Source organism: Helicoverpa zea, chromosome 12 (genome assembly GCF_022581195.2).
Source record: "Helicoverpa zea isolate HzStark_Cry1AcR chromosome 12, ilHelZeax1.1, whole genome shotgun sequence".
NCBI lineage: Eukaryota > Metazoa > Arthropoda > Insecta > Lepidoptera > Noctuidae > Helicoverpa > Helicoverpa zea.
This window is the reverse complement of record NC_061463.1, coordinates 3762613-3777528: the sequence shown is the minus strand read 5'-3', so window position 1 is coordinate 3777528 and position 14916 is coordinate 3762613. Positions and strand designations below refer to the sequence as shown.

The 14916-nt window shown below is 35.7% G+C and overlaps 1 protein-coding gene across 1 annotated transcript in view; it reads left to right on the top strand.

Moving 5' to 3' along the window:
• LOC124635372 (GTP-binding protein Rhes) overlaps positions 1-14126 on the top strand; it is a 58456-nt gene extending 44330 nt beyond the window's left edge. The window contains exons 3-4 of the mRNA XM_047171249.1: positions 10710-10890; positions 11526-14126. Coding sequence (XP_047027205.1) covers positions 10710-10890; positions 11526-11976 — 632 coding nt within the window. The 3' untranslated portion in view covers positions 11977-14126. The remainder of the gene's footprint in view (positions 1-10709; positions 10891-11525) is intronic.
• The last annotated feature ends 790 nt before the right edge of the window (positions 14127-14916 follow it).

Below are 14916 nucleotides of genomic sequence, written 5' to 3'. Positions count from 1 at the left end.
GTTAGCGGAAAAAAAATGTTGTTGAAAAAATAAAAAAATATTGAGCCTAGAGTGTAAACATTAGGCTACCAATATTTTCTGTGGTAACATAAACAAATACCAATAGCCTAAAGTAACGAAAACATTTGGTTTAGATCGGCTTGAGGCTAACAGAAAATTGAACTTAGTCTTAGGGTTTTTATTTTATCTCTTACGCACCTATAGTTCTTAGGCTTACTTACTAGTCATCTGTTCTTTAAACAGATGTCAGATAAATGGAAAACATTCGCATTCATTTTATTGTTAGTTAGTGTACTTGGCTTGTCGACGCTTCGCTTGCCCGGGAGGGCTGGCTTATTCTTTGGACAAAGAATTCTTTGTGCTAATTCGAATTAGCATTGCCATTCAACGTGGCAATGCAGCCAGTCTTCTGGGCACGTTTCCGGAAGACAGTGATGCGGAGGAATACTTCGACGCCTGATCGATGTCCTTTTATATATGTTTATGTTTTGTATATAGCAGTTAGGGTTGCTTAATTGAACAAGCAACGATTTTACATTACATTTTAAACCAGCTGTTTCTTGCGTTTTCACCTGTGTACCGTAGAAACTACCCATACTGCGATAAATATCACTCGGGGACAGTATAACTTTCCAACAGTGAAATCTTTTTACATAACGGTTCAGTAGCTTTCGGCAGTTAAAACAAAATCTGCTTTCTATTATAAATGACTAGATTCCGCCCGCGGCTTCGCCCGCGTAAAGTTCGGTTATATCGCGTTTCCAAGAGAACTCTTCAAAAGTCCAGGATAGAAACTATCCTATGTTCTTTCTCAAGGTCAACTCTATCTCTGTACCAAATTTTATTAAATTCAGTTCGGTGGTTCGTAACAAACAGACAGACAGAGTTACTTTCGCATTTATAATATTAGTAGGGATTCATTAAATCTGTTACAGCACAAATATATTATGCATTTAACTGACAGTTTTGACCGTACTGGCATCAAAATCATTATTTATGTGGGATGAGCTTACCCGCTTTTCCAAGCTATATTAGGTTTCATATTCTAGTATTAAAGGCCTGACTATATTCATGAGAATACAGCGTTATTATAAAATGATAGATACGGCCGATGCATCAAATTGTGTAAGCCGAGAAATAAATATGAATGGATTTTATTCGGCTAAGCACTAAAGAGATTGATTATTTATTTTATGGTAACTAGAATACTGTGGTAATCACTTTGATAAGAGACTTTGAAATAAAAATAAATCAATTTAATTCATTTTGAATAATTAAATCGTGTGGTTTTGTATGCAAAAAAGAAATCTATTACATAATGGACGCTCTGGCGATCGTCATCTGTTTCAAGGTCAACTCCAATGTTTATTCAGATTATTCACAAGATTTTATTTTAGAAGTTTCGTATAAAAATATAGCTTTTTGTATGGCCTGAAGATTTAACATAAAACACCGATTATAAAAGGTTGCTAATCAACTAGGCTATCAAACCAGACACAAGTACCCCCAAAATGGTAAGATCACTCAAGTTCAAAACTTTGGACGTAAAGATGATATTTAGATTTCACTAAGAGAGAGCTGACCGCTTAGCCCTTACTTAGGGTGTCATTACATGAAATATTGAAGGACACTTTCCCGTAAGTGGGTACCGAATGTCCTCTACACAGTTTGATAGTACTCCTCTCAGTTTACGTAAGAGTACCGACACACTGCAAACTTTTAGTCGCCCGATAATTTGTTTGAATGGCACGTTAAACTGTAGGTCCCGGCTGTTATTAAACAACCTTGGCAGTCGTGACGGGTAGTCAGAAGCAGTAAGTTTGACACCAGTCTAACCAAGAGGTATTGGGTTGCCTGGGTAATTGGGTTGAGGAGGTCAGATAAAAGATGTAAAACACTGGTACTCAGTCGCATCCGGTAAGACTGGAAGCCTGGACTGGGCTCATAAATCAGTATGAAGTCGAATGGCAGTACGCATATTACAAAGATCAAGTATTTAGCCGGTATCAGACCGACTGAAAACTTTAATTGGAATTAAAATTATCTTAAAAAAATGCTAACCTGGTCAACCGTCTCGGCTGACTGTTTAGTCTGCATTGTGCTGGTACTCTAAGATAGCAAGCTATTCGGGAAATGTCCTAAAGAGTAAGTACTTTGGGAAAGCGTAAATGTGGTCATGCTACGAGTACCTATCATTTTACGCACTAACTTAAAGTTGTGGTTGTTGCTACGCGTGATGACGTCATTGCAACGAGTGCTACGGATTCGTAGCCATTTTTTGCTGTAGCAGAATATACAGCAAACTTATCTTTAGAAGTAATTTAAATGATACTTAAATACTTTTGAGCAAGTCAAATCGTAGTGTATTCCTGAGTTACAGGAATCAATGTCTTCTGAAATAGAATAAAACATTTAACAAAAAACAGACATAACAATTGAGTTATGAAACACTTTTAAGGTTTTTTCGAGAAACCTGCATAAATTATCGGTAGGCATGATCAGGAAACAGAGCTAATTAAGTTTCTTAAGCCTTATCGAAGCACTTAATATTCCAGACGTTTTTCGAACTTTAAGAGCTGAATAAGACGATTAATATTCTAAAGTCGTAACGGATTTATCTAAAATAGATGCACGGTTGTACTTCAGAACATTTTCAGTTCGTTCTTTATACTAGAAATGTCTGGTCGTTCTTTATTTTAATACTGAATTACGTAAGTGGATAGAAGTTTGTAGATGTAGTGCTAAATAATGTCTTTTTTAGGATTGAAGGATTTGTGAAAATAGCTCGTTATTGGCTTATATTGGTATAAATGTGTTAGGAGAGATTTTACACTTCATTAAGAGCATGTTATAAAACCAAGTGTGTGCGCGATAACTAAATACTTCTTCACGATTTATTCTGAGAAAGGTTTAAGTTACAAGTACATACTCTGAGCTGTCGGGACCGGCTATGAATATATGATAAAGTGAATGTTTGGATGCATGACTAGATGTGTGGACGTTTGTTACTCATTCCCACAAAAACTACGAAAATCATTTTGATGAAACTTTACATTTATACAGGTTATTCATCACAATATTATATGGCCCACTTTTATCCGAGTCCACTGGATAGTTTCTTTACGCGACTAAAACCTGGACAGCTACAAATAATTACGCTTCAACTTTAATGGATGGCGCAAAATTTACAACTAGAAGCCTAAAACATAGTGCTTTTAGAGTAAGTTGTGCTCCTAAAGCCGTTATATCACTCCCAAGAGCTACATATAATGATGATATATAGATACTAGTATACATGACATACATACTTGTAATTCTAAGGGTGCGTCCACATCTGTCGAATGCACAGCTCGCGGGCCGTTTGCGAGCTGCGCGGCGCGCAGTGCGCGCATTCATTTTTGTTCGAGCCCTGCATGAGTAGGTCAGGCGTCTTCTTCTAGGTGAAATACATACGGTGGGTATGACTAAAACGATTAGTTCTGAGTGAACTAACGAGGCGTTCTGGTTCTTTGGGACATTTGCCAACTATTGTATTACAAAAAAATATCGGGTCCCAAGGAGGCGTACCTATAAGGGCGTTAACAGTAACGTTCCTCGTCCCCCGCACCCGCGAATTTTGGCGCGCTACCTTCTTAGATTTTCCGTTAGGCCACCTCCGCTAGTCATTTTGTTTTCCACGGGGGCACCAAACCATTGCCGTGACTGCACGCGCGCAGTACGCAAATGGATCGCGAACTGAGCATTCGCGGCAGATTCACCAGATGTGCACGCACGCTAAGAGATTATGTAAAACTTTCGTTTTGTAAGCGAGTTCCTCTTGACTATAACTATAACTTGTGTCTTTGACATTGTGGTATAATCACCTACTTTAGAAGATTTATATTTAAAACTAGCTTCTGCTAGCAGTTTCACCCGTTGTGGGCCTCCGCGCACCTGGGTAAAAAGTAGATTAAATCAGTTCGGCAGTTGCACAAGCGTATTCAAACGAATTCTTCAGCTTTAGTATAGTTTAATTTTCCTCCGTACTATTTCATCTAAAATTACGTCATAATATTTAATGCACCCTTTCAGTATAAGACAAATTCGTTCAAAGGAATTCCTCTTAGCATAATTGATATCGTTGGCTCAAAACAGCGTCTTATCTAACACACGGTAAATTGCTGAACTAAAACTGTTAGGGAACAATCTCTCGATACTCTGGAGACTAAATTAACATTACACTAGCATGCAATTCCTTGCAGTAACCCGTTTAGCTTAACTACGTTGAGAGAGCCTCCGATGTGTGTATTAACTAGTAAGACACAAGTTCACTGACAACATATAAGGGATAGTTTTCTTTAAATAACTGTTTACTATGAAATGCGTTCGATTTTTAAGGTATGCAGTGGTTTTAAGAAGAAAGGGAAGGTTATGTTGTCGATGATATGGTCTATGGTGTTGGGCCTAGGCTTGCCTTTTTACGTAACCAATATTGTAGGTATAGGTAAATCATGGTTATCATTGAGGATTTTTTTTATAAATACTGCGATTAGACTACATAATAAACGGAATTGTAGGAATAAAAAGGTATAAAACTGGAACAAATAATTAGCAAATAAAAACTGGATCAGAAAAAAGTAATTCGCTTTTTTTGTAGTTTTAATAGTAACAGCTGCTCGGATCAATAATATAATTGATCTTAAGGTTGAGCAACGCTTTAAGCTGTCATTCCGAGAATGGGTGATGTTTTTTGATCTTAAACAAAGTAGTAATCTTAGATTCAGATTCATAATGTTAGTCTACTCTCAATAAGGGACTCCGTAATATCAAACGAGAGAAATTTTAGCCCTTCCTGATTAATGAAAACCTCTTTCTTACGAAACAATTCAAATCTTAGCTATGACTCTTCACCTAACCTAAGATGAATGCCAAAATCTTGCTCAATGCAACAGGTTCCGAGCTTAAGATGCACGCTGGCTTGCGGTCAAGTTCTCAAGTATACCTACGTTTTCAAACATCTGAGACACAAACAAACAGACTTGTGGTTTCTTGCTGGCACAGTTGACAGTACCCTGTTGAGTATCCACCGTCTGAAAACTAGGTCTCAAGGTAAGTTGTATGTCGCTTGGTATGGAGCAGCGTGTACTTGGTAATGTTCCTTCATACATTAGGGGTACCTACATAAAACAACTTTTTAGGTAACCAGGATTGAAGCAGAAGATTTGATAACGCTTGATAACGCACCTCTTCCTGTCTGCTCCGATTTTCGGTATCTCGGCTCGCTTATTCAGGGCGATGGCGAAATAGATCGGACAGTTACGCACAGAATTAACGCAGGATGGATGAAATGGCGGCAGGTAACGGGAACAACTTGTGACCCTCGTATTCCCCTTAAAATTAAGGGGAAAATTTTTACAAGAGTATGGTCAGACCTGCTGTCTTGTATGGATCAGAGTGCTGGCCCACAAAAGCGAGGAATGAAAGACAATTGCATGCGGCAGAGATGAGAATGTTAAGAGGTATGTGTGGCGTTACGCGAATGGATAGAGTAAGGAATGAGTATATAAGAGGAAGTTTGAAAGTAGCGCCGGTATCAGAAAAACTGCGTGGAAACCGGCTGTCATGGTATGGGCATGTGATGCGGAAGAATGAGAATCATGTAGTGAGAAAGATGATGAGTATGAATGTCGACGGATATAGGAAGGATATAGTGGAAGAGGAAGACCAAAGAAACGATGGATGGATTGTGTGAAAGTAGATATGGTAAGAAAGAATGTTACTTGTGAGACGGCAGATAGAAGAGTATGGAAGGAGAAAATATGCTGCGCCGACCCCAAATAAAATTGGGATAAGGGCAGGAGGATGATGAGGTTTGAAGCAGAAAAAAAAACAGAAAAGTGACTGAAGAAATTGTCGGCACGAGTAGCACGATTCAGGTTAACTTCTCAGAAACTACATATTCACTTCAAAACATTCGTTTTGTTTACTGTGTAGATCCGTGGCTACTGGTTGTAGTATGTGGATTAGTTATTCATGCTAAATTATAATTATTCAGCATGAAGCCAGCTAGTTAGTCTGGACCGTCCTAATCGGGTTGAGATATGGTTAGACAACGGGTTAAGGTCTATTCAGACAGGAGTACAGAGATCTACTTTAAATGGAAATCAGAATATATATGTAGTAATGTATACAGTTCAGAAAATTTTGAGATTTTTATTGTATAACTTTGCATAGTTTGTAAAAAAATTAAATTAATGTTAAGAACTTTATTCTTGACTAACACGGCTTACTATGATCAACATAAATGTGAAGTTTTCAGCATTATAAATGTTAACATGAATTGCTATCTACGCATTTACCTACAGCATGTCAGCATCATTAAAATATTACAAATACAAGCTAAAGCCACACCAGTTAAAACCAGCTTTATCCGAATAGGCTCTAAGATTGAAGTTCTAAATATACCCCTGAGGGTAATACCCTGAGTTTAGCCACGTTGCATCAGAGACGCGAATCACGATCTCAAATTGGGCGTGCGTTGCACCTCTCTCCGAGGGCAATTAACGTGGCCCAGTTTGTAAACGTTACGTAACAGGCTATGTTAGGGTAGGTGCACATTTTGTTGCATCTTGACGTATCATATTGAGTATTGGTATCATTTTAAGTATTATTATGCAAGCATATTTTGAATGTGTCGTATTAATTAGCAGTTGTAAAAACGTCCATATTTTAACTAGTATATAAAATCTCAAACTCAATTATGGTTAACATAATTATTTCCCGAAGATACCTCTAAATGAGCAACATGGAGGGTATCCTCCATACAGTTTGACAAGAAGTGCTTACATATAACAAGATAGGCGATATTAGTGAAGATCTGGCTGCATCAGATAAGGCGTGTATCATTATCATTATCAAAAAAAACCATCATAATACATTTCAATGCTACGGAGATACAATACACTGGAATTATATAAATGTGTACCCACCTTTACAAGCTACAGCAACATGCAACAGTAGCTTGCAACGTTTAGTTGCTCAGGGCTTCATTACGGAGCAACAGCATTAAATGCTAACTAGGAATTGTTAAGCTTATTGGATACCTGTTTGCTTGACTTCCTAATACCAGTAATTATTGTAATTTTGCATTTAAGCGGAATTCAGAGCACTTAGTTGAGAATATTAGTTTGTATTACGTAAAGCTTGTTACGGTAAACTATATTTTATAGATGTTGCTTTTACTTGGCTTAAGTCAACATGATTGAATTAAAAGCTGATAAATAAGTACCATGAAATGCATAGTTAATAATAATAAGTGATTTAATCACGAATATACTTTGGATTAAGGGCGATGTAAGGTTAACATAGCTTAACAGATATCACGTGATCACAGTATGTAACTATTTAAATTTTTGACGAGAAAAAACTAAAAAAAACTTTTCCAAAGTCTTTTTGAGGGTCCAATTAAATGTAAATTAATGATGAAGTAATTAACCGGCAGCTTCCGAAGCAACCAATTAGCGTAACGATCAGTCACTGGACGGTTGTAATGAGAAAAACCTGTGGTCTTCATTAAAATTTAATGTGACAATATTGGACGGTGGTACTCATTAAAACTGTACGAAGAATAAGTGAGTTTTTTGTTTAAATAGAGTTATTGAAAATATCGGGTCTTATACTCAGATAAAGATTACCGGCATACTGCAAACATTTAGTCTGCCGATAGTAAGTTTGAGACCTTAAATAAGTATGATTAACGTTGGTAGAAGATGCATTGAAAAGTGCAATAAATCGTGACTACGGAACACCCGAGTGTCCGTCTTACAATCTTCTTCTTCTTCTTAACTTTTATCCCGTCTCGTGACGGGGTCCGCTTTCCGTATCTTCTTCTTCCACTTCCTCTGTCCAGGACATCTTCCTCTTCGAGTTCGCAGATTTTCATGTCTTTCGTTACGACATTGTGTGTCGCATTTCCGAGTACTCTTTAGTGTCCGTCTTAGAATATGAAATGTTTAATTTTCTGTCAAATCATGTACAAAAACAATTACTTACAGAACACCCAAGACGCGACTTCAATCTTCTAACATACCTAATACATACTTGATCAATCAATCTGGGACCTAACTCAAATATATTATTTCTCAAGATTAAACTAGTTCATAAGTTTTGTATCCTAAAAGTTTCTTGATCTACATTGTAAGTGGATTGGAAGCCATCGAATCCCCATCAAAATATGGATGGTTATTGCTTAAGACAGGCCAATATTGTTTAGTGCCTATCTCTTTGAAGTTTGGAAGTCTCTAAACCCTTTTTGGTCCTAATTCCCTTAGGTGTTCTTTGAGCGAAAAAGGGTATGTTGCTTTTGTTTAGTTTTTATTCAAGGGGCATTTAGGGATGTAATATGGTGGGTCAAATTTTTCAAGAATTAAAGAGGTAAGGTAAAATGCAAGGGGTCTTAAGTAACTTTCTCACATAAACACATGAAATACGCTTATTTTTTTTCGCGATGGCTTTAAAAGATTTTTCCATTTTAGGCACCCACAGACGACATGGTGATTTCACAATTTCCCGCGCTAAAAAGGACCTAACAACCATTGGAATTTCCTGAAGATAGATCAGGTCCCAAAAGAGAATAGACTATCATACAATATTCAGAAGCCTATTTCCTTGTATTTGAAGCTAATTTCTCAAAATAACCATTTAGGGAGCGATAGGCAGCGCTGTAAATAAGTCGTATATTACTAACAACATATTGGATTACTTGTTCTGCAGTAATTTACTGCGAATTCAGACTAAAGTTTAATGAACTGGTCTTTAGAGGATTGGTATTAAGACTTAAAGCTAATGACTTGCTGCTTTCATCTCTATAGAAGGCTATAAGTAACTGATGTAGTTAATAATATCAACCTTTATAAAAAATATCTTGATAAACTGATGAAATTTTCCTTCTTTATTGTTATTGAAATCATCTCATATGTTCGCGTGAAATTAAATAAAACAAATTAAATAAATATTTAGTTATGATAGATTCAACTTCTACTTCTTGATAAGAGATCTATAAACAAAGCTATTCAATTATATTACTCAGAGATACGTACCTATTTTGGTCAGAGCTCATATTAGTGTGCCCATATTCAATGTACTTAGAATAAAGTTACTCGTATACTTACAGCCCATTTATGTTTGATGCATTTCATTTTGCATTGAAAGTAAGTCGTGGTGGCCTAGTGGGTAAAGAACCAACCTCTCGAGTATGAGGGTGTGGGTTCGATTCCAGGTTAGGCAAGTACCAATGCATCTTTTCTAAGTTTGTATGTACTTTCTAAGTATATCTTAGACACCAATGGCTGATAAAAAGGTGAAGGAAAACATCTTGAGGAAACCTGGACTATAGTCTGAAATCACCAACCCGCATTGAGCAAGCGTGGTGATTAATGCTCAATCCTTCTCCGTGTGAGAGGAGGCCTGTGCCCAGCAGTGGGACGATAAAAAGGCTGTAACAGTAACAGTTACAACTAAATGCTTAATGGACGTGTAGCGTGCCGATATTTAATTCACAATTTGTAATGGAAAATTAATTACTAGCGTATTAATATTCGAAAAGTTCCCTGAATCCATTAGCTCTAGGATTGAAAATCAAAATGCATAGGAAAAAATCATAAATCAGGCACGAAGCTAAATAATTATAAGCTGGGATTGTGATGTTAAATGAAAAGAAAACAGTGACATCGCTTAATCCGGGAATCAACCAACAAAGCAGTTATATTTTGAGCAGGTGTCAATTGCGGTATTTTGATTAAAACTAAGACAATTACGTAACGGTTATTAAAGTCAAGTATTAATACTTGTCAAGTATGAACTTCGCACCTAAACATATAAACTTCGTACGATATAGGAACTAGGAAGCAACTCCACTATCTTCCTAATATCAATTAACCAAACGGACATGAGTCCAAATGTCTATGCGCGCGCAACAAAATTATCAAACAAAAGCCGATTGAACGGCTGGCTGGACGTTTGCTTTATTCGTGATTCTAAGAAGGTTTAAAATACGAGTACGATCGGCGTGATCGTACATTTGTCAGAGAAGAAGGCGTTCTTTCCATGGCATCTCCGGTTGGTCGAATACTCTAAGCTATTACCTGACGCAAAAGGACGTAACTGACGTATAAAATTCTATTAACAAGTTCAACCTCTAACCAAGAGGATAACTAATGGGTCGTTATGTCGTTACGGTATTTTCTCATGATGAATTAAGGTTGGATCCTTTGGGTCCACTTTTATCTTGTTAGCAGATCTTCAATGAGGTTTGTAAAGAAAAGAAGGAAGTAAACATTTATTTTGCAAACACGTACTTACACGATTTACTTAGTTCTTAATTTGGGGTACTGGTTTTCCTTATTTAACACTGGCTTAAGACAGTATTTTCACCCGCGTCTCTTGGGAATTGTGCATTGAGCCCTTTCTTGAGAAATGGCTATCTAACACATTTTTTTTAATCAGTCCGGTAATTCCAAAAATTACAAACATATAAAGAAACTCTTCTTCTTTATAGTATAGAAAGAAATTCTTCTTCTTTATAGTATAGGACTCATCTATCAGAATGGGGTTGGTTTTATGTACAAAGTTTAAAAGTAAAATTTTATGCACATAGTTTAAATAATAAACGAAATTAAAAAAATAATTAAGTTACCTAATTCCTAAATTAAATTACATTTCCTTGTCCCCAGGTGATCTCTTCGTGCTCGTATTCGCGATGGACAGCCGGGAGTCATTCGAAGAGGTGATCCGTCTTCGGGAACAGATCTTGGAGACGAAGGCGAGTGCCAGCAGCGGAGGCAGCAGGGGCCGGCGGCAGGCACCCAGGGTACCTATGGCGATCGCTGGCAATAAGTGCGATAGGGACCTTAAGTGAGTAAGACAATGTGCATCTGTGTTTAGCATTATTACTTATCGTACACTGCATCTTAGCTACATTATGTTAGCTCTAGTGGCTTTCTGCAACTGTATAAGTGTTACTGTCTCTGGGGCCCCAATTATATATAAAAATATACCAAGTCTCATCGTAGTCAGTTGAGCCGTTTTATCACAAAAACGTACCAAACGATAACTTTATATCCACACTTTGGCATTTACAAATTGTATTACTTCTTATGATATAGAGCATTTCATTCCTCAACAAGTTTTTAATAGAAATTCGTTAAATAAAAGTATTTTCAAGCAATTAATTTCTTAGAAAGAAGTAATGTAAACATTTGGCACTGCTAAGTGATTGACAAGTCAACAAAAACCTTTCTGGAAGCAATTAAGCTTGCTTCCACCTAATTATACAGTTTTCCTCGCGTAAAATTTCTTTGGATTGCGATATAAAAAGACGTCAGGAATTAATAAAATGTAGAAGTCATTATTATTTAGTATTTCCTCCTTTTTTCCTCCTTTTTCTAGCATCTGTGCTATCATGGAGCATACCTACGCACAATAATATAAGTATTTACATAATAATTAGAGGTACCGCATGCTATTGTTCAAAATTATAATTTTTACAGAACCGTCCAGCCCGAAGAAGCAGTAGCGTACTGCAACACCCAAGATTCATCGTGCGTCTTCGTCGAAACCTCAGCCAAGAAAAACTTTCACGTAGACGACTTATTTTACGAGCTCTTCGTTGTAGCAAACCTACCTTTAGAAATGGCCCCGAACCACCACAAGAGAGTCAGCACAGCATTTGGAAGCCCCTGTACCTTACCCCCAACCAGCAGCCAAAGTAGCAGAAGTAAAAAATGTACCCTTTCAATCAAGAGAAGATTATCTGACGCTTGTGGAGTCGTAGCACCAAACGTCAGACGGCCTAGCATCAGAACTGATCTAATGATAATGAGAACCAAGACTTGTGCCAAAGGGGATACGGATAGTACGAGTGGCAGTCCGAAAATAACCCTGAACCGCCTTGTAAGGTCCTCAGGACAGAGTGAAAAGCGTTCGTGTGTTGTACAGTGATATTTAATGTTAGTATTGGTCAGGTTTTAGCTGTTGACAGGTGCTGTTAAGGGTTGAGTGCTCCAATGACCCTAAGAGGTTGGTGCTGATCGTGCATCGTTTTAGATGCGTAGATATCGAGTTTGATGAGTAGTTTTTTATTTGTTAAGGAAACGACTGATGGTTGGTGTTTAAGAACTATGCTCAAATTGAGGTGCTGTTGGAAATTTGGAAATATTGTTTTTATGGGCAAAGAATCGCGTTTAAGGTCGTAATGTAATTAATGTCTTTAAATATTTAGGCCTGGTCTCAAAATTACTAGGTATGTATTTGTAAAATTTCTGACAAGCAGTTTGCTTATTTTGAACTCTTCATTAAGTTTATATTTAATTTTAATTGAATGTCATCAAACTCAATGTCTATGCATTCTAACAAGACAAGCCCGACTGATGGCTGATTTAAACAATCTGCGTCTTTTATACGTTTAAATGGAGTTTGCAATGAAAACAATGGGATTCGTAAACACCCATTGGTATTAATCTTTTAGAATTAATCAGATATAATGATTGTACAATTGCAACTTAAGTTGTACTTGGAATTGTTTTAATCAACCACATTAATGAATAAATCTATGTGTTAATGTTTTTAGGACTCGTGGAGTTCATTACAACTATGAAAACTTCTGAATTGAAACCTTATTTCAGAGGTTTTGATCTTCGATACACCATATCATTCATATTTTGAAATCTATTATAAATGCTGTCTTAAATTTAATAAAAAACAAAAAGCTATCTTATCCTACTTACGTAACGCAAGCAGGAATCGCGCTTATTACTCCACGAGTTTCTAGCTCAATACAATAGACATAAGGTTGATATTTGTATGAACAACAAGTATTAGTCACGTTGTTTAAATGATGGAAAGCATATGGGATAAGAAGAAATTACGTAATATGTTCAATAGTAATAATATCACGTTATGTGTTAATGAACGTACTTAACGAGAATGGCTGTTGAGCTTGGAATGTGCTACATAATAAACAATGTTTAATGGACTAATTAATTATAAACTCAAACTTTTTATTTCGAAACATTTCAGTTACATGTAACTGTTTGTACGTTCACAATAGAATTTTCTGCAATTGTGTATTGAATAGAAATACTACGTATGTATGTGTATTCTTTCACACTACGGTACTAATATTGAAACATGTTTTTTTTTGTTCTATATGTAAAAAAAAAATATATTTTATTTAAATAGTAACTTTATATAATTGTTAATACCGTTTGTGATATTTTATGTTATCATAGTTTTCAATTAACTTAGTATTATTTTTTCAATATTTGTACTGTAATGTTGACCAATATTTATTCTAAATATACTTAGTACTTAATACTATCTACTATTTGCGCGAGGCTAGAAAATATTTTGAGTTGCTTTCTAATATTATATAACTTATCATAAATATGTATAAACTTAGGCATGGCTACTAACTGTGTAATCCTATATCATTGTTGTGATGGGACCAAAAAATTTGCAAAATTTCTTTTGTTATTTGAGAAAAGTGTATCGGTCTCTTGTAAATAAATTGTTGAGAAAAAAGTGTATCTAAGCATTGTGTTTGTGAGAAATACGTTGCTTTTATTAATTTGTTGAATTTTAAATATGATAATAAAAACTACTGAATATCGAATGTGTTGCTAAAAGTTTCGTTATTTTGTGTACAAAAAAGCATTGCGTGGGGCGTTAATGACTAAGATGGGATTGTTTTTAAAAATCGATACAAAAACACCACAATTATAGGCCGCGTTTACATATTGCATATTCTTCATACCTGGGTAAAGTATTGCACACAAAGACATTGCCAATAAATAACATGTAATATTTAAAACAACACATAAAAAAATTCAATCCAAAATCGCTAAGACAGAGCATGTCAGAAGTTTTTAATCGACTTCCCAGAAAGGAGGTTCTCAATTCGTCAGGATCTTTGTTTTTGTACCTGCAGCTCACTCGATAAGCAGAATATTGAATCTGCAGACTCGGCCTGTGATTTAATATCTTATTACCTTGCTTAAGTTACAATGTAAATGAAAAATGCCAATTCGCATTGTTTGTATTATTGTACTTACTTGTAATTAGCCGTGTAAATGATGTATCATTTTGTAACTTTTTATCTATACCCTCTGTCTTCTTGTCTAATAAACAGTTGTTTTTATATGTTTCTGGTTTCATTAACTAAACACTAACTTTAACATTACTGAACTGCATTGTTACCTATATTGTTTGGAATACCATAAATTATCTATATTTTTAGAGTTCTGTACACAAAAAGTAAAACAGTTTAGGTATATGATTAGGACATCGATGCCTGTCTGCCACCACGTTGTTTCATGAAACATGAGGGATAGATATAAATATTTTAGTGGTCTTCCAGACAGCAAAACAGATGTGGTTTCATAGATGATGATAGGGACCTTGTGCGCGAATATGACTTCCAAAAATAGTATATATATATATATATATGTATATATATACATTTTTTTTTTCCAATACCATGCCTATTTTGTTTTGAGATCATATACGTGTACAACAAATACAGTGATGCGTTTGATTAAAGATTAAAAATACTCATAAATAATTCAATACACAGTTGAAATTCGACATGTCCGCATAAATACTTTCCGCTTGGTAACCCTAATCCGTTCGATTCCAATTTTGTACAATTTAAATGAAATTCTAGCGAAAATGTTTTATCGAAAAATGCGAACGGTTTCAGGCTTTATTTTTTATTTTAAGGGTCCCGTTACTTTCTATAGAGGTTCTAAAATATTTTTTCTTGCACATTTATATCGTTTTACGTAACAGATGTTTTAAAACAAGATAATAGATCTGTTTGCGATATCTCAATAACGATTGTTTATATTATCTATTAGTGTTTAAAAACATATAACATCTAAG